Here is a 24,623-nt window from a genome sequence, read left to right as displayed (position 1 = left end):
GGGGGAGTGACATCTCTCTGAGATTGGTGCATATACAATGGTGCCCACTAATTTTCATCAGCTGGCTTCCTGGTGAGAACAGATTCCGCCTACTGGAGGGAATCATGCTTTGCCTTTCTTTTCTACTGGGTGGCATAAAATTGTGAGTGAGAGCTCACCGAAAAATGGGTTTTCACAGTTGTTTGATTTTTTTTGATGAGATTGCCTCTCCTAGAGTTTCACAACATAGAAGGAGGCTCTTTGGCCCATCATGTCCATGCCAGCCATCAAGCAACTATCTATTTTAATCCCACTTTCCAGCACTTGGTCCATAGCCTTGTATGCTATATAACTTTCAAGTGCTTATCTAAATATTTTTTAAATGTTATGAGGGTTCTGCCTCTACCACCCTTTTAGGAGTGAGTTCTGTATTGCCACCCCTTTGGGTGAAAAAAGGTTTTCCTCATATTTTCTAAAAACCGTTGCCCCCTTAACTTAAATCTATGCCCCTTGATTATTGACCCCTCTCTAAAGGGAAAAGATTCTTCCTATCCATCCTATCTATGCCCCTCACACTTCAACCAGGTGTTCCCTCAACTTTCGTTGCTCTAAGGAAAACAACACCACTCTATCCGGCCTCTCCTGATACCTGAAGCACTACAGCCCAGGCAACATAGAGTCATAGAAATTTACAGCATGAAGACAGGCCCTTTGGCCTAACTTGTCCATTCTGCCCTTTTTTTAACCCCTAAGTTAGTCCCAGTTGCCTGCATTTGGCCCGTATCCCTCTATACTCATCTTACCCATATAACTGTGTAAACACTTTTTAAAAGACAAAATTGTACCCGCCTTAGTACTACCTCTGGCAGCTTGTTTCAGACACTCACCACCCTCTGTGTGAAAAAAATACCCTTCTGTACCCTTTTGTATCTCCCCCCCTCTCATCTTAAACCTATGCCCTCTTATTTTAGATTCCCCTACCTTTGGGAAAAGATATTGATTTTTCTAGCTGATTTGTGCCCCTCATCCTGGTGGTTCTCCTCTGCATCCTCCCTAGTGTAATCACTACCTTCCTACAGCGTGGTGACCAGAACTGCACGAGGTGCTCTACCTGTGGCCTACCCAGTGCTTCATACAGCTCCATCATAACCTCCCTGCTCTTATATTCTATGTTTCAGTTAATAAAGGCAAGTACCCCATAGGTCTCCTTAACCACCTTATTTACCTTCTGATGCCTTTTCAGATCTCATGGCTTCTCCAAATCCCTTACAGCCAGGAGCTTGCCAGTCCACCCCTCAGAGATGACAGCAGACCTCAGTCACCTTCTCCTGCTTCTGACTCTGTCTGACTAAAACCTGACCTTTGAACTGCTCTTCGTTGACCTTGAACTTCAACGCAACTGCTCCTACCCTTGTTATTAGACAAGATGATAAGAATCCTGTGCTCTAAATGTTACGATTTCTCCAGGTCCTACCTTACTAAACACAAAGGGACAAAAGCAAAAAAGTTTCCATACCAAATTAGCGTGGCCAATCAGCTCAATATAGATTGGGAATCAAATCCAGACCTCCACCGGTTTGAATGTCTCCGTTTCACTCCAGATTGTGAATGAATAAACTAAACTGGAGATCTTGTCCTACAGTTATATAATGGGGCAGTGACTAAGATGTGGCTTTGGTGTCATTTACAATGCATCACCTATTTAACTCCTTACTGTGTACAGTAGTGTGATTATTGAGAATGGCTACTGAGTATGAATAATGCTTCCTTCAATCACATTTAAACAGTGATTGATTTCTGGTGGAGTTAATTTGATATTCTTATCACCCAGGTGGTTGGAGGAAAGATAACAGAAACAGGGCAACTCGGGGCCTTCATCACTAAAGTTAAAAAAGGCAGCTTAGCTGATGTTGTTGGCCATTTAAGAGCTGGTAAGTAAATGTTCTGCACATCTATCTTCATGGCTAGCTCTGTAAAATTATTTTTTCTATGTTGTGACATTCCCTATTATCTCTCGCTGTCCAGTAAATGCATAGCAATCTAATAGCTTTATAAGCTTTGTTTGTGTAGAACACATACTTGTCGATTATATAAATAAAGGAAACTTGGAGAGGTTTCCTGTTTGGACTTTCCCAAATTCCTAAGTGTAAAAATTGCAAAAATGTACATGATTAATGATGGGATTACAGTGTCCAGAGGAAATCCTCCCTTCTCATCAATTTCTTATTGTCAGAGGATATGATTCACAAATTGATACAAAGTGGGTGAGATTGAGCATTATCATTAGGAGAAAGGCAAGAGAGTCATGACCTCAGGATTTGGAAAAGTGCTTTACAGCCAATAAAGTATTCTAAACTGTTATCAAGAGGGAGATAATGACACTGGAATTAGGAACAGGAGTAGGCCATTCAGCCTATTGAGCCTCCTCTGCAGTTTGATATGGTCATGACTGATCTGGTTATGGTCTCAACTTCACTTTCCTGTCTATCCCAATAACACTTTACTCCCTTGTTAATGAAAACTCTATCTAGTTCAACTTTGAATACACTCAATGACCCAGCCTTCATTGTTTTCTCTGGGTGAATTTCATAGATTAACAAACCTCTGAGAGAAAAAAATGCTCATTTTCATCCTAAAAGGGTGACCTCGTATTTTTACTGTATGTTCCCAAATAAGCATCCACCCAATCAAATTCCCTCAAGACCTTAACTGTTTCAATAAGATCACCTCTAATTCTTCTGGGTATTGGCCCAACCTGTTCAACCGTTCTTTGCTAAATCCCTTCGTCCCAGGAATGAGTTGAGTGAACCCTCTCTGAACTCAAATAAAGAGACCAAAACATAGACAGTTTTCCAGATGGACAAGTCCTATACAGCTGCAATAAAACATTCCTACTTTTACACTCCATTCTTCTTGCAATAAATACCAAAATTCCATTTATCTTCCTCTCGCTTTGTCCCCCCCATCGCTCTGTCACCTCCCCCCCGCTCACCTCCACTTTCTCTCCCCCCTCTTACTCGTTCCCTCGCCCTTGCTGTCTTCCATATTCCCACTCTCCATCCTTGTCTCCATGCTGCTTTAAATGGTGGTGCGCAGGAAGAAGAAATGTTTTTATACTGATGTTTATTAGAACATGTTCCTTATGACATGGCACTTGAATCAGGCGCTGTTATATGAAATTTTTATTAACAGTAAAAGCTTGTTACTGATTTCCCAACTAAATGAAGGCAAAATGCCATAAACCTAGTTGGCAGAGGATGTAGAGCATGATTGATACTATGGAATCTTGGAATCCCAACAGTGTAGCCCCATCAAAAGTGCACTGACTCCCTGGAACAGCACCTTACCCAGGCTCACAGCCCTGCCTTATTCCCATGACCTCTAGCATTTACCATGCCCAATCCACCTAATTTACACAATTTTGAACACTAAGGAACAATTTAACATGGTTAATCCACCTAAGCTGCACATCTTTGGACTGTGGGAGGAAACCAGAGCACCCAGAGTAAACCTACGCAGTTATGGATAGGACTTACAAACTCCACACAGCCACTCCAGATTTGAACTGGGGTCCGTGATGCTGTGAAGCAGCATTGCTGACCACTGTGCCGTGCTATGTTCTATTGTTTCTGGATGCAGCGCTTATCACAGTAACACGTTCGTAAATGGTTCATTAACTTTACAAAAGTTACAAGGTGCTTCATTGTGGCATACAAAAAGTCATGTTAAACAAAAAGTTACTGTGAAAATTCCAAGGAAGAACATAGAACACTACAGCTCAAACAGGCCCTTCAGCCCACAAGTTGCGCCGATCATATCCCTACCTACCAGGCCTATCTATAACTCTTAATCCCATTAAATCCCATGTACAAAGGAGGATATATACAGAGGAGATATTTGGAATAGTAGCAAACTGCTTGATCAGAAAGATTAATTTTCAAGGATACTTTAATGGAGGAAATGGAGAGGATGTTTCCTCTTGTGGGAGAGTCAAGAACCTGAGAGCATAATATCAGAGTGACAGGTCACCCGTTTAAGACAGAGATCAGGAGGAATTTCTTGTCTGAGGGTAAAGGTAAAGTCACCATAATCCCAGATGACCAGAGCTGACTGGTGGTGATTTAACCTGAGGATCACCACACCTCAGGCGAGGAGCAAGGTTCAGAACATAGGGCCTACATAAATAACTTCAGCCAGTATCGGATTTGAACCCACAGTGTTGGCACTGTTTCACATCACAAATCAGCCACCCAGACAGCTAAACTAACTGACTCCCAAAGTTAATCTTTGGAATTGTTTACCACAGAAACCTATAGAGACTGACTCATTATGTGAGTTCCATGTGAGATGGACAGATTTTTAATCAGTAAGGGAATCAAAAGTTGTGGTGATAAGGTGGAAAAATGGAGTTGAGGATTATCAGATCAGTTATGTTCTCGTTAAATAGCAGAGCAGATCTGATGGGCCGAATGCCCTACTTGTGCTCCTACGTCTTGTGATCTTTATGGAAAATTCCAGATGGTGAACAAAGAACAATACAGCATAGGAACAGATCCTTCAACCCTCCGAGCCTGCACTGACCATAATGCCCTCACTAAACTAAAAAAAACCTTCTTGGGCCAGATGCCTCTATTGCTTCCCTATTCACGTACCCATCCTGATGCCTGGTAAATGTTGCTAATGTGCTTGCTTTCACCACCTCCTCTGGCAGCATGTTCCAAGCACCCACCACTCTCTGTGTGAAAATCTTCCCCTGCACATCTCCTTTAAACTTCCCCCCCACTCACCTTGAATCTGTGCCCCCTTGTAATTGACACTTCCACTCGATGAAAAAGCCTTTGACGATCCACCCTGCGTATGCTCCTCATAATTTTGTAGATGTCTATCAGGTCTCCCCTCAGCCTCTGTCTTTCTAGTGAAAATAATTCTAATTTGAGGCATAGATGGCAGAAGGCTAAGCTAGCGGGGAGCTATAGGACAAGAGGAAGTCACAGAGAATGATGAGGGCCAGTCTAGAAGAGACTCTTCAGCTCTTCGGTCCCAGATGTGCCACTGGGAGCAGTGTCACTGCTAGTATTTCAGCTGGATTGGATTGGTGACCAGAGAGGATGCCCTGGAATGCAAGTAAGAAGGAATGAGGGAAATGTTGCTGAGGGTGTTGGGGATTGAAGGGGATGGAGGGGGTGGGGGGAGGGGGTGACCCGATGCCTTTGGTACCCTTCATAAGCCACAGAATACCTGATCAGGAGGAGTCCCCTCACCCCCGAGCCAGCTAGGAGGTGGTTAGATTTTACTGAGCTGTCCCACATGGTGGAAAATGGTGAAAGCATGAGGCCCTTAAGTTTCCATTCATTGTCCTCCAATTGGGAAATGCCATCCATGAGTTTCCCAGTCTCTCACCTGATTCAGGAATGTATGGGCCCTACAAGTCTGCCTTTCCTCCCAATGTTAACGTCATCCCAAGTTACTTCACTGGAGCCTCATTAAAAAAAATGACACCAAGCTACATTTGGAAATAACCAAAAATTCTGTCTCAGAGGGAGATTTTAAGGAGCATCGTAAAGAAGAAATATGAGATGGAGAGGTTTGAGCTTAGGGCTCAGGCAACTGAACACACAGTTTCCAGTGGTGGAGCGATTAGGATTGAAGTTACACAAGAGGCCAGAATGAGATGAGTGCAGTGATCTCAGAGGGGCATGGAACTGGCAGAGAGGCGATGGAGTGATTTGAAAACAAGCTTCAGAATTTTAAAAATGAAACATTCCTTAACTGGGAGCTATTTTAAGTCTGTGTGCTGAATGAACAGATTTTCACCACAGTGCAGAAGAAGCCCTTCGGCCCATCGAGTCTGCACCAGCACATGATAGGTCCTGACATGCTCACCTAATCCCACTTGCCAGCACTTGGGGCTCATAGCCTTGAATAATGTGCAAGCATCATCTAGGTACTTTTTAAAGGATGTCAGGCATACTGTTTCCACCACCACCTTCCCAAGCAGCACATTTCAGACCGATGCTACCCTCTGGGTAAAAAGGCTTTTCCTCAAATCCCCCCTAAACCTCCCACCCCTCACTTTTAACTTGGGTCGCCTTGTAACTGACCCTTCAACGAAGAGGAACAGCGGCTCCTTATTCACCCTGTCCATGCCCCTCAAAATCTTGAACATCTCAATCAGGTTGTCCTTCAGTCTTCTCTGCTCAGGAGAAAACAACATAAGAAGTCTCACAACACCAGGTTAGAGAAAACAACCCAAACCTATCCAACCTCTCTTTATAACATAACTGTTCCATCCCAAGCACCATCCTGGTGAATCTCCTCAGCACCCCTTCCAGTGCGATCACATCCTTCCTCTTATGTAGTGACCAGAATTGCACACAGAACTCCACCTGTGGCCTCAACAAAGTTCTATACAACTCCATCATGACTTCTCTGCTTTTGTAATCTGTACCCTGACTGATAAAGGCAAGTGGGCCATATGACTTTTTTACCACGCTATTAACCTGCCTTTCCACCTTCAGAGATCTATGGACAAAAGTCACTTTGTTCTTCAGAACTTCCCAGTATCAGACCTTTCATTGTATACGTCCTTGTCAAATTACTCCTTCCAAAGTGTATTACCTCAGACTTTTCAGGGTTAAATTCCATCTGCTGTTTATCCACCCGTTTGACTATCCCATTTATATCATAGAAACCCTGCAGTGCAGAAGGAGGCTATTTTACCCATCTGGTCTGTAGCAAGAACAATCCCACCCAGGCCCTATCTCTGTCTCCCCACATATTTACCCCACTAATCCCTCTAACTGGGACACTAAGGGACAATTAGCATGGCCAATCAACCTAACCCGCACATCTTTGGAGTATCTTTCTGTAGCCCAAGACATTCAACCTCACTGTTAACCATCTGCCCAATCTTTATGTCATCAGCAAACTGATCCTAGTCCCACAGTCATCTATGTCATTTATATAAATGATGAACCGTAGGGGGCCCAGCATGGGCCATGTGATACGCCACAGGTCACTGGCCTCCCGTCATTGAAGCAGCCATCTGTCATCATCCACTGTCTCCTACCGCTAAGGTTTTGGCATGATTAAGGGCAAAAAGAGGAGAGTTTTCGATGACTTCAGGTTCTCAGACTGTGGGAAACTGGCCACGAAAATGATGGACTACTCAAATCCAAATTAGGCCACAGTGGATGATGTGTCAAGCAATGATTCTCCGAAGAACATATACATACTTTCTAGCAGTCATATCAAGAGGGATAAATGTGAGTGGCTCATCCATCTGGATGTTAGGCTAAATAAGGTATATTCCTATGGCAGTATTTTTAAATGATGCACAAATAGCATTTCACTGCTCAGCCTCAGTCAGTCACAAATATCTAACTTTTTATCTTTTGATTTTTGTTTTTCCAATCACAGCACAGAAATCATCACATTATTTCATGTACTTCCAGCGTGCTTGCATGCACAACAATATCAGAGTTAGTGCATGCTGTTAGATATCTGTTGTGGGCGGCACAGTGACACACTGCTGCCTCATAACATCAAGGACCTGGGTTTGATTCCTAGCTTGGGTGACTGTGCAGTGTCTGAACATTCTCCCCGCGTATGGTGGGTTTCCTCTGAGTGCTCCAGTTTCCTCCCACAGTCAGAAAGATGTGCTGCTTAGATGCATTGGCCAAGCTAAATTCTCCTTCAGTGTACACGAACAGGCGCCAGAGTGTGGCAATTAAGGGATTTTCACAGTAATTGCAGTGTTAATGTAAGCCTACTTGTGACACAGTGGCATGGTGACGCAGTGGTTAACACTGCTGCCTCACAGCTCCAGAGAACCAGATTCGATTCCTGGCTTCGGTTGCTGCCTGTGTGGAGTTTGCATGTTCTCCCCGTGTCTGCATGGATTTCCTCCGGGTGCTCCGGTTTCTTCCCACACTCCAAAGATGCGCAGGTTAGGTTGATTGGCCATGCTAAATTGTGCCTTAGTGTCCTGGGATGTGTAGATTAGAGGGATCAGCAGAGTAAATGTGTGGGGTTGTCGGGATAGGGCCTGGGGTGAGATTGTTGTTGGTGAGGCTCAATGGACTGAATGGCCTCCTTCTGCACAGTAGGGATTCTATGATTTCTACTAATAAATAAACTTTAAAGAAGTGTATTGACTATTACTAGTGTTCTGTGAAAAATGTAAAATATCAGAATGGGTTATTTATATTGCAGTTTTTTCTCAGTATGAAAATGTATAAAAGTTGCAAATTTAGAAAAGATATAATAATTGTGCAATCTTTTTTCTAGGTGATGAGGTTCTTGAATGGAATGGTAAACCATTACCAGGAGCTACAAATGAAGAAGTGTACAATATCATTTTGGAATCAAAATCAGAACTTCAGGTTGAAATAGTTGTTTCAAGGCCAATTGGGTAAGATTTGAAATCTTGTCTAATGCTACTTATGAAGCAAGGAGCTAGTTGATGTACAACAGTGGTCATGCTTTCTAGGAATCTTGATGACAGGACACGTGTGTCCATTTCACATCCATAATGTGTGAATCTTTTTAATTCAAAACCACAACTGTGGAAAAGGAATGCAGAATGAAAGAAGATTGAGATTATCATCATGCAATTCTGCACAATTCCCTTGAGTTGAGGAAACATCATGCTGCAATATTTAGTTAGATTCTTTGATGTAGCTATATTGTCATTTAAGATCCAGCAAAACTACCGTGCACACCTTAGAGCTCTGCACCATGATCAGTGATAAATGTATGCCTGTATTTATTGAAGCACTGTTTAGAATATAGGAGAGCTTGTGATGTCTCTGAGCCAGAAGCTGCTTGTTCAAGTTTATCCCAAAATTTAATTGCCAAGGAAAATTCATGATGTGACCAAATTTAAGCCTTTCCAACATACCTGTGGCAGGCAATAAGATTGGAATGGCACCCATCAAGCTGTAGCCTCAAGCAACAGGCTGGTGACCTGTCCCAGGAAAACCATTTCATGCGCCATTGGACCTAGAAGAGAAGGAAGAAATGGAGTCCAATGTTATAAGTATCAGGGCAATTGGTGAAAGTGTTTTTACATTTAAATTGTCCTCCTAATTACCATGGCCTCCTGATTTTGCATTTATGAAGGCACACATTTTAGAGAAGGAAGTTAGAAAATTGAAGAAATATAAATAGAAAATAAAATGCTGGAAATACTCAGCTGGTCAGGCAGCATCTGTGGAAGGAAAAGCACTTGTTATTCAAGTCTGTGACCTTCCATGAGAGCTTTTTGGTTTTCAGTATGGTGACAATGTCTTGGAGGAATGCAGTTGACAGCACATCTACAACACTGAGGTAAATTACAACAGGGGATTACGGTGAAGTACAGAAATGAAATTGTAATAGAATTCCATAGATAGGTGCTGGTCCCGGAAAGGATAAAGGTAAGGAGAACATTTTGGGGGGGGAAGGGGAACAGTCAGAAGTTGTGGTCCTTATGGAAATCAGGCAGGATTTCCTATCCCAACAGCCCCTCTGTGTTTTGCGGAGGTGCCCACAATTGGCAGGCCGTGAGGTCCTCTGGCCCCAGTGCTATAAATGTGGTTGCCCATTGTTCTCGCCCTCCATCACTGGTGAACCCAAGGTGGGAGGGGTTGCATCAGCGAGACTGGAAGATTCCGCCTGCAGAACCGGCAGGAAAATCCCATGCCAAGACTCCTGTAGACTGGGAGCAAGTTACAGATGGACCTCAAAGGTAATAATTTCTGAATCACTCCATGCCTTATGCTTATGAACGCAGTAGCAATGAAATACGACAGTTAACATCCAGCTGAAGAAATGGTGCAGGAGGGAGGGTAGCCAATTGTGAGGTCAAGGGTGCAAGGTGGACAAGGTGGACAAGGTGCACTTGGGCAGAGCTGGGATTATTTAGGGGAGGGTGAAAACTAAGTTGGCAGAGGGTGGGGTTCTAGTCTGAAATAATAGGGCAGGGCTTTGAGTCACAGAATCCCCCATGACCTTCCAAGAGCTTTGGGGAACCTCAAATATGCTTATCATGTTGATGACTTGTTTCAACTCCCTCCTCCCATGAACCCCCTTCCATCGCCCCCTTCACATGAGTCACCTACTGAAGTCCCCCAATAAGTCCCCTCCCAAATTCCCCTTCCCATGGTCCCCTTCACATTGTATTTAGTTTTTTGCCAAGATTTAATGTCTTCTCAGGATATGGTTGACACTACCAAGCTAACTATTTCTCTTACTGAGTAAGAATGCCAAAATTGCTTCTCTGAGCGTTGGTTACTGATAAGCCCAGAGAAGGTGGGCTCTGATTGGTCAATTTTATTCTTAAGTTTTCTTTGATTTGTGGCTGCTGCTGTTTCTCAAACCTTTGCTTTTTCATCAGACTCATGCATACACTTTAGATCATGCACTATTTATTTCCAGATTTTAAAAAAACATCTTCTTGTCACAAGGTTATTGGAGCTTTCAGTTTGGGAACCCCTGCATTACAGAATAAAAATAATGTACAAAGAGGACTGGGAGAGACAAACAGCAAAGAGGATAGACAAAGGCGATAAGAGCCAATAGATAAGAACAATTTATCAAGGAAAAAAGACAACAGACTCCACTATTGTACTTTAATTAAACTCTATCAAGCTCTTCACAGGACTCTTTAGTAAACAGTCTGAAATCTCTAAGTAAACAGTTTCTAACTTGTACTAGCTAGCTACTTCTGACACACGCTTCCAAGGATTTGCTACACTCTATTCACAGATCCCGATAATACATGTGAACTGTTTGTCTGAAAAGACTGGTAATACCTATTCAGTAAGGCCAAAACTTGTTCCTTGGTCTTTGGGTTGGCTGATGTTTCAGGATCTGCATTTGTCAATTTGGACTTCACCTATTGTTTAGGGCTAAATCTGGCCTTCGGGATATCTCATCGGGGTTGTTTTCTGGGTCTGATCAATCTGATGATGCTCAAAACAAGGTATAAGGAGCTGGAGGTGCTGTGCTGCTCAGCTGCCAATTGAAGGTGCTCTCTGGAGATGCTGTTGGAGAAGGTGCAAAAGTAGGGAGAGCTAGGCCTCCAGGTTACACCCTTTATTCCCCCTCTTGGTATTCTTCTTAGATTCTGTAGCCTTTTTTCCAATACTAATACCGGGCGGGGCAGAAAGATCCAATGAGATAATTACTTCCCATGTTTGGAGGTTACAGAACAAGGTTTTGAACCTTCAACTGTCAAGAGCTGTCCTTGTAAAGCTGTTTTTCTGGCCTCCTACTGAACTGGGTGCCACCAAGTCTATAGAACAAAGAACAAAACATCCCAAGAAACAGGCCCTTCGGCCCAACGAGCCCGCGCCGCCATTTTAACACCACCAGTCCCCCCCTCCACCCATGACCCTTACCTATTGTTTTATGGCCATCCACATTGAGGGAAACTAATTTAGGGACAATTTATTACTGCCAATCAGCCTAATAGCACATCTTTGGGGTGTGGGGGGAAACCGGAGCACCTGGAGAAAACCCACGCAAGCACGGGGAGAACGCGCAAACTCCCACAGACACTGGCCCAAATCCATGTGTCTGCACAGCAAACAGTGATAGGCACTGAGCTGTCATCTTGCCCAGCATCTGGTCCAGTTTAAGCACACACTAACGACATGAAGCACTAGGCCAATCTCGAACAACCAAGAGCAGCCCAAGTACGACCCATCGCATGTATGCCCCTCGTTGGACAACAAGGCAGACCGACTTAAAACCTGCGAATGAAAATAGCATTCTTCTAACAAAGTAGGTCCACTAGAGGTGTGAACAATGTTGCCATTCACACTTGGCAAGGCAGTTCCAGGCCTGGCTGCATGAATACTATCTGTTCCAACTCTGCAGCTTGCAAATGGCACAGCCCAGTTAGGTTCCTGGAGGTCATAGGTCACCTGACCACAGAGGAATTACAAGGCAGTCAAGAATGGGTTTGGACTGCATGTACCTGAATGTAGCATGGTAAATAAGGTCAGTGAACCTATAGGGGTAAATAATAACAATCTAGAGTTCCCTTAATGTTCATGGACACAGAGTGGAAAGAAAACAATGAAACAAAGCTTATGATAAACTTAAAAGCAGAATACTGTTGATGCTGGAAATCTGAAGTAAAGACAGGAAATCATAGAGTCATAGAGGTTTACTCCATGGAAACAGGTCCTTCAGCCCAACTTGTCCATGGCACCCCTTTTATTAACCCAAAGCTAGTCCCAGTGGCCCGTATCCCTCTATACCCATCTTACACATGAAACTGTCTAAACGCTTTTTAAAAGACAAAATTGTATCTGCTGGTCACAGGCCTCCAGCTTGAAAAACAACCCTCCACAATCACACTCTGTCTTCTGTCATCAAGCCAATTTTGTATCCATTTGGCTACTTCACCCTGGATCCCATGAGATTTAACCCTGTGCAATAACCTACCATGTGGTACCTTGTCAAAGGCCTTGCTAAAGTTCATGTAGACAACATCAACTGCTTTGCCCTCATCTACCTTCTTGGTTACTCCTTCAAAAAACTCAATCAAGTTTGTGAGATATGATTTTTCACTCGTAAAGCCATGCTGACTGTCCCTAATCAGTCCTTGCATCTCTAAATACCTGTAGATCCTGTCTCTCAAAATACCTTCTAACAACTTCATTTTGGTTCATTTTGATTCATTTTGGTAGGACAAACTTGAATGCGGATTACAGGGTCAACATTCTGAGGAATGTGGAGGAACTGGGGTTCATATCCACAGATCTCTGAAGGTTGCCACTCAAGTGAAGAAGGCTTATATTGTGTTAGCGTTTATTAACAGAGGGTTTGAGTTTAAGAGCCATGGGGTTATGCTGCAACAATACAGGACTTTGGTGAGACTACATTTGGAATATTGTGTGCAGTTCTGGTCACATCACTGTAAGAAGGATGTGGAAGCATTGGAGAGAGTGCAGAGGAGATTTACCAGGATGCTGCCTGGTTTGGAGGGTAGGTCTTATGAAGAAAGATTGAGGGAACTGGGGTGGATGAGAGGCGACTTAATAGAGGTTTATAAGATGATGAGGGGGATAGATAAAGTGGATGTGCAGAGTCTATTTCCTTGGGTGGATGTAGCCGTTACTAGGGGGCATAACTGTAAGGTTCGTGGTGGGAGATTTAGGAGGGATGTCCAAGGTAGGTTCTTTACTCAGAGAGCAGTTGGGGTGCGGAATGCATTGCCTGCTGTGATAGTGGAATCGGACACTTTAGGAACTTTCAAGCGGTTATTGTATAGGCACATGGAGCACACCAGATTGACAGGGAGTGGGACAGCTCGATCTTGGGTTCGGACATAGCTCAGCACAGCTTCGAGAGCCCAAGGGCCTGTACTGTGCCGTGCTGTTCTATGTTCTACGTAACTTACCTACTATAAATGTGAAGTTCACTGGCCAGGCTTTTCCCTACAGCCCTTCTTAAACAAAGGCACAACATTTGCCATCCTCCAGTCTTCAGGCACCTCACCTGTGACTACCGATGATTCAAATATCTCTGCTAGGGGAGCCTCAATTTCCTCCCTAGCTTCCCACTGTCCTGGGAAAAACTTCATCAGGTCCCAGGGATTTATCTACCTTAATGTGCTTTAAGACTTTCATCACCTCCTCCTCTATTATATGTACACTCCTCAAAACATCACTATTTATTTCCCCAAGTTCCCTAACATCCATGCTTTTCTAAACAGTAAATACTGATGAGAAATATTCATTTAGGATCTCACCCAAATGATGTAAAAATTCTCAACAGCTCAGGCAGTATCTGTGGAAAGAAACAGAATTCACATTCCAGGATGATAACCTTGTCCAAACTGGAAAGAGCTTGAGATGTAACAGGTTTTGAGTTGAAGGTGGGTGGGATCAGGACAATCTCTGCTGGAGTGAAAGACAGGAGAGATTAAATGACCAAAGGCATTCTTCCAGAGCCAAATGAAGATGGGGCAAAAATAGGAACAATGGAGCTGCAGAGAGGGTGTGCCTCTGTAAGAAACCAAAACACAAGAAAAATACTGAAATGTGCAAAGAAAATGAAACACAGTTTGCAGTCTGAAATTGTTGGACTCAGTTGTTGAATTTGGAACACTGCAAGTGCCTAATTGAAAGTGAAGGTTTTATTCTCAGATTTCCTATCAGCTTTTCCGGGGTTATTTCCAGTTTATGATAAATGTCAGGTTTATTTCAATGGAGAGCCAGACTGAATATAAAAGATAAAGGAAATCAGAGGAGCAATGCGTGTAATTTGAATGAGGAACATCAGGATAGGAATGGAGTGTTAAGTCCCTTGAATCCATTCATCCATTTAATGAGATTATAGTTGATCTGTGATGCAACTCCACCTCCTTATCTTTGTCCCATATCCCTTAATACCTTTGATTAATAAAAATTCATCAACCTCAGAACTAAGTCGCATTTGAACAACATCATCAGTTAGTATTTGTGGAATAGATTTTTATGCAGACGTATTTCCTAATTTCACTCCTGAAGTCTGGCTCTGATTTTTTATGTGTCTGCCCCCAGTCCTAAAATCTCCATCCAGCAAAAATGTTTCTCCCTGTACGATCAGTCCCCTTCATATCTTTAAAACTTGGATCAAATTACCTCTCAACTTGGTAAATTGCTGGGAGTACAACCTGAGTTTGCATAATTTCTCTGTAGAATTTAACTCTGGGAGCTGAGGTCTCATTTTGATAAATCTGTGCTGCATTCCTGTGGGCTCGGTAGCACAATGGTTAGCACTGCTGCTTCACCGCTCCTGGGATTCGGGTTCAATTCCCGGCTTAGGTCACTGTCTGTGTGGAGTTTGCACATTCTCCCTGTATCTGTGTGGGTTTCCTCTGGGTGTTCCGGTTGCCTCCCAAAGTCCAAAGATGTGCGGGTTAGGTTGATTGGCTATGCTGAATTGCCCTTAGTGTCCCGAGATGCATTGCTTAGATGGATTAGCGGGTAAATATGTAGGGATATGGGGATAGGACCTGGGTAGGATTGTGGTCGGTGCAGACTTGATGCGCTGAATGGCCTCTTTCTGCACTGCAAGGTTTCTATGATTTCTGTGACTCCCTTCAAGGACAAATATTATTTTATGTGGGTGTCATGATGTGGGTGTTCCTGAGGACACCAAATGTTATACAGCCATAATTGCTATTTGGTGAACTGCCTTCTTGAATAACTGCAGTCCATGTGGTGTGAGTATGTCCACAGTGCTATTATGAAGGAAGTGTCTTAATGACTATTGTCTGGTGCCTCTGACATCCATCATTATGAAGTGTTTTGAAAGGTTAGTACTGGCACAAATCAATTCCAGGCTCCCGGATTGCCTGGATCCATACAGTTTGCCTACCACCGCAACAGGTCCACAGCAGACACCATCTCCCTGGCCCTGTACTTAATTCTGGAACACCTAGATAACCAAGACATCTATATCAGACTCCTATTTATTGATGATAACTCAGCCTTCAACATCATTATTCCTGCGAAACTCATCTCCAAACTCTGTGGTCTGGGCTTCGCTCCTCTCTCTGTGACTGGATCCTCAGCTTCCTAACTCAGAGACCACAATCAGTAAGGGTAGGCAACAACATCTCCTCCACGATCATCCTCAACACCGGTGCCTCACAAGGCTGCATTCTCAGCCCCCTATGATATTTCTTTTGCACCTATGACTGTGTGGCCTAACTTCCCTCTGACTCGATTTTCAAGTTTGCGGATGACCCCACCATAGTGGGTCAAATCTCAAACAATGATGAGACAGAATACAGAAATGAAATAGAGAATTTAGTGAATTGATGCAATGAAAATAATCTCTCCCTCAATGTCAGCAAAACAAAGGAGATTGTCTTCAACTTCAGTAAGCGAAGTGGATAACATGTCCCTGTCTACATAAATGGGGACGACGTAGAAATGGTTGAAAACAGGGCAGCCACGCACCCCTGGCATATTCTCTTTTAACTTCTTCTGTCGGGAAAAAGATACAAAAGTCTGAGGTCTTCCTGGCTGCCATCAGACTTTTAAATGGACCTATCTCGCATTAAGTTGATCTTTCTCCACAGCCTAGTTATGACTGTAACAGTGCATCCTGCACTCTCTCGTTTCCTTCTCTATGAACAGGCATGCTTTGTCCGTATAGCGAGCAAGAAACAATACTTTTCACTGTATACTAATACATGTGACACTAATAAATCAAATCAAATCAAGATCTCAAGAATAGTCACATTCAACTCACTTCCGGCATTCAGCTCTTTTCTGTATTTGGACCAAGGATGGAATAAAGCCAGGCGCTGAATGACCTTGGCAGAACGCAACAGAGCATCAGTGAGTAAATTACTTAGGTGCTTAGGTGTTGCTTGATAATGCTGTTGATCATGCTTCCCATCAAGGTGATTGAGAGTAATTGTCTCAATGGGGTGGTAATTGGCCAGGTTGAATTTGTCCTCTTTCTTCTGTAAAGGACATACCTGGGCAATTTTCCACATTGTCAAGTCAATGGCAGTGTGTGGGTGAACTGGAACAGCTTGGCTAGGGGCTCAACAAGTCCTGTAGCTCATGACTTCAGTGTTGAATCATTTGTATAAATGGCAAATATGTTAAGTTTGATAGCAATATTCTGTGCCTTCAGATCTTCTTGATATCACGTAGAATGAATCAAATTGACTGAAGAATGATATCTGGGATTTTGGGGGCCTCCGGAGGAGGCAAGATGGATCACCCGCTTCGCACTTCTGGCTCAAGATTACTGCAGATGCCTGCGCCTTATCTTTTGTACTGATGTGCTGCACTCCTCCATCATTGGGAACAGAGATATTTGTGGATCCTCATCCTCATAAAATCATAGAGATGTACAGCATGGAAACAGACTCTTCGGCCTAACTCATCCATTCCCACCTGGTTTCCTAAACTGAACTATAGCACAAAGATTGCCGACCAGGTTTCGTAAAGTGAACTGTGATACAACGATTGGCCGTGTGATTAACAGTGAGGCAGAGAAAACTTAGATGGAATGGTCAAATGGGTAGATAAGCGACAGAATTTAACCCTGAAAAATGTGAGGTGATACACTTTGGGAGTAGGAATTTGACAAGGAAGTCTTCAGTGAATGGTTGGACATTAGAAAGTTCTATGGATCAAAGGGACCTTGGTGTGTTTGTCCACAGATCTCTGAAGGCGGAAGGGAATGTTAATAGGGTGGTGGAAAAGGCATATGGGAAACTTGCCTTTATCAGTTGAGGCATAGATTATCAAAGCAGGGAAGGCATGTTGGAGTTGTGTAGAACTTTGGTGAAGACATAGCTGGAGTACTGTGTGCAGTTCTGGTTACCACATTATAGACAGGATCTGATTGCACTGGGTGGGGTGCAGAGGAGATTCACTAGGATGCTGCCTGGGATGGAACATTTAAGTCATGAAGAGAGTTTGCATTGACTTGTTTTCTTTAGAGCAGGGGTGATCTGATTGAGTTGTGCAAAATTATGAGGGACGGGGACAGAGGGGATACCCTATATACCTGTGACGCCACTTTCAAGGAACTAGTTGCCTGCACCTCTAGGTCTCTCAGTTCAACATCACTCACCAGGGCCTTGTCATTAATTATAGAAGTCCTGCCCTGGTTTGTCTTTCCAAAATGCAACACCTTGCATTTATCTGAATTAAACTCCATCTGCCATTTCTTCCCCAACTGGCCCAGTTGATCAAGATCCCATTGTAGTCTTAGGTAACCTTCTTCACTGTCCATTACACTACCAAGATTGGTGTCATCTCCAAACATACTAACCATGCCTTGTATATTCTTATCCAAATCATTTGTATAAATGGCAACAACAGTGAACCTGGCACCAACCCTGCAGTATACCACTGGTCGCAGGCTCCCAATTCTGTGGGAGACCACTCGCTCAGCCTCTCCAGATCTCTCTGCAGACTTTCCACACCCTCTATGCAATTTGCTTTTCCACTCATCTTCGTGTCATCAGCAAATTTCGTCACCTTACACTCAGCCCTCTCCTCCAGATCATCTATATAAATGGTAAATAGTTGAGGCCCCAGCACTGATCCCTGCGGCACTCCACTAGTCACCAACTGCCAACCAGAATAGCACCCATTGATACCAACTCTCTCCTTCCTATTAGACAGCCAATCCTCTATCCACGCTAACACCTTACCCCCAACTCAGTGCACCCTAACTTTCTGTAGCAACCTTTTGTGAGGCACCTTATCAAACACCTTTTGGAAATCTAAAAACACCATATCCACCGGTTTCCCTCGGTCTACCGGTGAGACGTAGAAACTATCATCATCGCGAAAGAGGTAGTGTTGGGCAAATTAATGTGGCTAAAGGTCGACAAGTCTCCTGGTCCTGATGGAATGCATCCCAGGGTACTAAAAGAGATGGCGGGAGAAATCGCAAATGCACAAGTGGTAATTTACCAAGACTCGCTGGACTTTGGGGTGGTTCCTGCAGATTAGAAAACAGCAAATGTGACACTACTGTTTAAAAAAAGGAGGTAAATAAAAGGCAAGTAACTATAGGCCGGTTAGCATGCTTGAATCTATCATCAAGGAAGAAATAGCAAGGCATCCAGATATAAGTTGTCCCATTGGTACGATGCAGCATGGGTTCATGAGTGAAAGGCCATGTATGACTAATTTGATGGAATTCTTTGAGAACATTGCATATTGCTGTGGACAATGGGGAACCTGTGGATGTGGTATATCTGGATCTCCAGAAGGCATTTGACAAGGACCAAGGACTGCTACATAAAGTAAAGGTGCACGGTGTTACAGGTAATGTCTTAGCGTAGATAGAGGATTGGTTAACTAACAGAAAGCAAAGAGTGAGGGTAAATGGGTGTTTTTCCGGTTGGCGATCAGTGACCAGTGGTGTGCCTCAGGGATCAGTCTTGGGACCGCAATTGTTTATGATTTATATGGATGATTTGGAGTTGGGGATCAAGTGTAGTGTGTCAAAATTCACAGATGAAACTAAGATGGGTGGCAGAGCAAAGTGTGCAGAGGACGCTGGAAGTCTGCAAAGTCTAAGTGCGTGGGCGAAGGTCTGGCAGATGGATTACAATGTTGGTAAATGTTAGGTCATCCATTTTGGTAGGAATAATTCTTAATAATAATAAATCTTATAAAAACATATAAGATTATGAAGGGAATAGATAAGATTGAAGCAGGGAAGTTGTTTCCACTGGCAGATGAAACTGGAATTAGGGGGCATTGCCTCAAAATAAAGGGAAGTAGATTTAGGACTGAGCTGAGGAGGAACTTTTTCACACAAAGGGTTGTGAATCTGTGGAATTTCCTGCCCAGTGAAGCAGTTGAGGCTACCTCCTTGAATGTTTTTAAGGCAAGGATAGATAAATTTTTGAACAGTAAAGGAATTAGTGAGCAGGCAGGTAAATGAAACTAAGTCCACAAAAAGATCAGCCATGATCCTTTTGAATGGCGGAACACACTCAAGGGGCCAGATGGCCTACTCCTGCTTCTAGTTCTTATGTTCTTATCTCTTTCACATGCAACTGGAATCTGCTGGAAAACTGATACTTTCCGAAAATGTTTGGAAGTGGCACCAAGTGAAATGAGAATGATTTTAAACTATGTTATTTCAGAGGCAAAAATTGATCAGTTTGATCAGATTTACATGACTAATTCAATCAGTTTAACTTGTCTTCAATACAAAATAATAAACATGTTATTGCTTCCCCACCTCAGTGAATCAACTTGCTCAAATTAAACTAGCATCCACTTACCTCACTGGATTTTTTTAGATATGCTGGCGAAAACCTGTGCTTGGAGCCTTTTGTTTAAAAGTCTCTATTTCTTGTTTTTCCCTCCTGTTTCAAGGTTTCAGACTGCCAGCACAAGGAGATCATCAGGTGGAATTCTCCTAACCCACCCATGGCGGGTTTGGTGCTGAGTGGGAGCAGAGAATTTAATGAGAGTGAAACAGTCAGAAACCTGCTGGCGTAAAGTTCAGTTGCAAGTCTCCCAAAGGCGGGTGGTGTGAAGGTCATTTGCATTTATTTGCATCTTATTTAAACAGCTGTCCATCAGTCCTTTCAATCTGCTGTCATGTCAGCAGTAAATTATATCATTCTGAAATCCGATTGCTAAAGAATGATGTGCAGAGAGGGGACTGACAAAGACAAAGGGGATCAATTGGAAGGATGGCTGTGCAAAGCGGAGGAGGGAGGGCAAAGTCTCACAATAGCAGGCAGAGGGACGAGAAGATGAATGAAGATGATGAACAGTGGATGCTAGAGGAAAGACGGACCGAAGGGAAGCTGGACCATAACAAGGCTGCCTGAACAGCTCACAAGGAAGACAGTCTAAGCGCTAGCACATTTATTACTGAAGTTGAATGCACACAGATTGCAGATTATGGAGTGGAGACCTGCTAGTGTGGCACATTAAAGATGATTAAACAGGTAGTGTTTTGTGAAGGTTACTGTTGTCAATAGTCCTCTTTGGAAACAGGACCAACCTCAAGGAGCTGGCAGATAGGAGTCAGAGAGAGTAGACATTCCTGCTGTGAAATGGAAAGGAGTCACAGATAACAGGCAATCCAGGGGCTACGTGTACCACACAGTCTGAAGTCAGCAGTAAAAGACATTGCAAAGCACAGCTATGCAGCAGGAGCAATCATTGGGAGCATGGTGTACCCCCAACTGCAGGGAGGGGCAAGGGCTGGGTGCTTCAAAAGAATGCACAGCTTGGTGTACAGGACTTTATAGAATCCTTGTGGCTTGGGCTACCAAATAAACATGTTGGACTTTAACCTGGTGTTGTGAGACTTCTTACTGTGCTTACCCTAGTCCAGCGCTGGCATCTCCACATCATAGAATCCTGACAGAGCAGAATGAGGCCATTTGGTCCATGTAATCTGCCTACAATTCAGAAAAAGACCTATTCATTATGTTTCCTGTTTATTTATGTTTCCTGTCTGCCAACCAGTTTTCTATCTATCTAAATACATCATGTGTATTTCTATGCACTTACTTAACACACTAATCTCTTAGGTGGGACTTTACCGAAAGCCTCCTGAAAGCCCAAATAAACCACATCCATTGATTTCCCCTCATCAATTCTACCAGTTACATCCTCAAAAAAATTCCAGTAGATTTGTCAAGTATGATTGATAATTTCATGCTGACTCTGCCTGATGCTCTCACTGTTTAAAAAAAGGTGCCGTACCATAAAATCTTTGATAATAGACTCTAGAATTTTCCCCGATACCAGTGTTAGGCTGACTGGTCTATCATTCCCTGTTTTCTCTGTATTGAAAAGGTTACATTAACTGTACTCCAATCTGTAGGATTTGTTCCAGGGTTGAAAGAAACTTCATAGTTGACCATCAATGCATCCACTATTGCAAGAGCAACTTCCTTCAGTATTCTGGAATACAGATTATGAAGCCCTGGGGACAGTTCAGCCTTCAATCCCATCAATTTTCCTAACACCATTTCCTTACTTGTACTGATTTCCTTCAATTCCTTCTTCTCACTAAATTCTGCGTTCCCTAACATCTTTGGCATGTTATTTGTGTCCTTCGTTGTGAAGACAAAACCGAAGTATAAATATAGCTGGTCAGTCATTTCTTTGTTCCCAGCTATGAATTTCCCTGTTCCTGACTGTAAGGGTTCCACGTTTCTCTCCTCCAACTTTTTTTCTCTTCACACAGTCAGTTTTTATGTTTACTCTCATACTCTATCTTCACCTTTATTTTGTTCCTTCATCTGAATCAATATATATAGTGAATAGCTGGGGTCCCTGCACTGACCCTTATGGTACTTCTCACCTTCTTCCCCTTTGTCCTCCTCTGCTGAACTCTAAACTGCTCCCATTTCTCAGGTCTGCTTTTTTTTTCTGATTAAGTTGTAAACCTCTTTGAGTGTAACACTATCTCTGATTTCCCTTGTTATCCATGGCTTGCACCTTTTACAGTTTTATTTTTATGCCAGACTGGAATGAACAATTGTTTTTGTTCAGCCATGTGCTGTTTGAATGTTTGTTGTTGCCTATCCACCATCATCTCTTTAAGTAACATTTCTCAATCAATTATTATCAACTCATGCCTCATACCATCATAGTTTTCTTTATTAAGATTCAGGACCCTCATCTCAGAATCATCTACATCACTCTCCACCTTGATGATGAATTCTGTCATGTTATGGTCGCTCATCCCTAAGGAGTGTTGCACCACTAGATTGCCAGTTATCCTTTTCTCATCACCCAATACCCAATCTAGGATGGGCTGTTCTCTAGTTGGTTCCTCAATGTATTGGTCAAGAAAACCATCCCATATACACTCCAGGAATTCTTCCTCTACAGTATTGTGACTAATTTGATTTACTCAGTTGATGTGCAGATTAAAGTCACCCATAATTACAGATGATCCTTTACCACATGCGTCTTTGACTTCCTGTTTACTGCCATTCTCAACATCAACATTCAACCCCCACTCAAGTTTTATGTCACTTAATGTTTCTCAGCCCTCCTCATACAGATTCCACACATCATGGAGCTAATATCTTTACTTCTATTGCGTTAACTTTCTCTTTAACCAGTAATACAGTCCACTTTTCCACTTTGCTGGTCCTTTCTAAATACTTCCTCAATAAAGGTCTGCAGTGTCTTCTGTCAAAATCCAGCTCCAAAAGTCAAAGACAAGCCTTGGCTTGGAAATGTTTGCAGGAATTTCAGTTCAATTGATGGTGAGGAATTTTTAATTACAAGACCAGGCAAATAAGCTATATGCTGTTTTTAATCTTTGGAGATGTAGATTTTCAGGTGTTGCTTCAATTATATAATTTAATCATTTATATAATCATTGAGAAACTGGCTTGTGAGTGGAAATCAATTGTTGTTAACAGCAGAACAGACCAAGCCGAAATAAAATGTATTTCAAAAAATGAAAATCTCAGACAACATACATTCTTGAAAAATTTTAACTTTAAATCACTGTCTGTCCACTATAGTATGGAGGACAGCAAGAAATACTGTGTGTTATGGATGAGGCCAAATAGATTAAGATATTTTCCCATCATTAATTTTCCAGCATAATTTCCTGTGAACCACAAAACTCCACTTGTCATGAAATTGACTCATAAATGTACCAAAATCTTCTCTTGATGTATCGTTCAAACAAAATATTACGACAAATATAGTAGAAGTGACAGAATCAAATGTAAGCAGTATCAAAGTGAATCTCAGTGTTTCTCCTTGTCAGAATTTCTGTTTGAAGTAGGAATATTCATGTTAGAAGCAATTTAGAAAAATGTGTAAACATCAGGTAGACAGCAGAATATTAAACTGTCTGAATTTGGCATTTTATTTAATTCCTTTACAATTTCAATTTCCTGTTGAAATATCTTTAGAGCATGTGTATGAGACACAGTAATTCGCTTATGGTTAATGTTAATATGAAATGTTTAGTGTATTTTAACTGGATTATTTTTAAATAAAGCGTCATATTGCTTGTTTAAATAAAATTATTATTTTTCTGTTTACAGAGATATACCTAGAATTCCAGAGAGTTCTCATCCTCCTTTGGAGTCTAGTAAGTACTTGCAAAAAAGGAAAAGCTTGGATTTTTACTTGAGTTTTTGAATTTTGTTGCCTTTCTTTATTATCTCTGGATAACTCCTGCTGCATATAAGAACAATTTCACTTCAATTATATATACATGCTGATAAATTATTTTCCTTCAAGTTCAGGTGAAGGAATGAACAAAATAGAAATCTCACAAAACCAGGATAAAGTCCAACAGGTTAATTTGGAATCATGAGCTTACGGAGTGCTGCTCCTTCATCAGGTGAGTGAAGAGATAGGTTTCACAAATATGGAATATATGGACAGAGACACAATTGCAAGATAATGGTTGGAATACGAGTCTTTACAGGTAATCAAGTCTTTACAGGTACAGACAATGCGCATGGGGAGAGGAATGATCAGAGGTTAAAGAGGTATGAATTGTCTCAAAGCAGGACAGTTCTGCAAGCCCAGGCATGGGGGTTACATGCATTGTGAGATGAACCCAAGATCCTGATTGAGGCCATCCTCATGCGTGCGGAACTTGGCTATCTGCTTGGTGATTTTCCGTTGTCGTGTGTCTTGAAAGCCACCTTGGAGAACGCTTACCTGAAGATTGGAGGCCGAATGCCCTTGACTGCTGAAGTGTTCCCCATTGCGCAGTGTCCATTCATCCATTGGCATACATGGTTCATCCTTTCCTGCAGCGTATGAGGTAGACAACATTGGCCAAGAAAATGTAGTTTCTTTAGTCCGGGAAAATGCTGGATGACGAAGGGGACTCTGTAAGTCACATCCCGTATTTGTCTTCTGAGGAGGTCGGAGCGGTTTTCCGCTATGGCACATCGGAACTGTTGATCGATGATACGAGTGCCATATCCTGTTCCTATGAGGGAGTCTTTCAGCTTCTGTAGATGTCTATTGTGTTCCTCCTCATCTAAGCAAATCCTATGTATACTGAGGGCTTGTCCATAAGCGATGGCTTCTTTGAAGTGTTCAGGATGGAAGCTGGAGAAGCAAGCGTCGTGAGGCTATTCGCGGGCTTGTGGTAGAGTGAAGTACTGAGGTGACTGTCCACCAGGTACATGGTATATACTC

General features: G+C 42.6%; 1 protein-coding gene across 23 annotated transcripts in view; it reads left to right on the top strand.

Moving 5' to 3' along the window:
- Positions 1–24,623, top strand: part of LOC145344815 (regulating synaptic membrane exocytosis protein 1-like) — a 743,305-nt gene that overhangs the window by 421,099 nt on the left and 297,583 nt on the right. For all 23 annotated transcript variants that reach the window (XM_080191997.1, XM_080192005.1, XM_080191995.1 and 20 more), the window contains 3 exons: positions 1,811–1,910; positions 8,269–8,392; positions 23,507–23,553. In XM_080191997.1, the coding sequence (XP_080048123.1) occupies positions 1,811–1,910; positions 8,269–8,392; positions 23,507–23,553 (271 nt within the window). The remainder of the gene's footprint in view (positions 1–1,810; positions 1,911–8,268; positions 8,393–23,506; positions 23,554–24,623) is intronic.

The sequence above is a fragment of the Carcharhinus amblyrhynchos genome, chromosome 7 (assembly GCF_965287045.1).
Source record: "Carcharhinus amblyrhynchos chromosome 7, sCarAmb.v2.hapA, whole genome shotgun sequence".
In the NCBI taxonomy this organism is placed as follows: domain Eukaryota; kingdom Metazoa; phylum Chordata; class Chondrichthyes; order Carcharhiniformes; family Carcharhinidae; genus Carcharhinus; species Carcharhinus amblyrhynchos.
The sequence above is the reverse complement of the archived record's forward strand: the minus strand, read 5'-3'. Positions and strand labels throughout refer to the sequence as shown.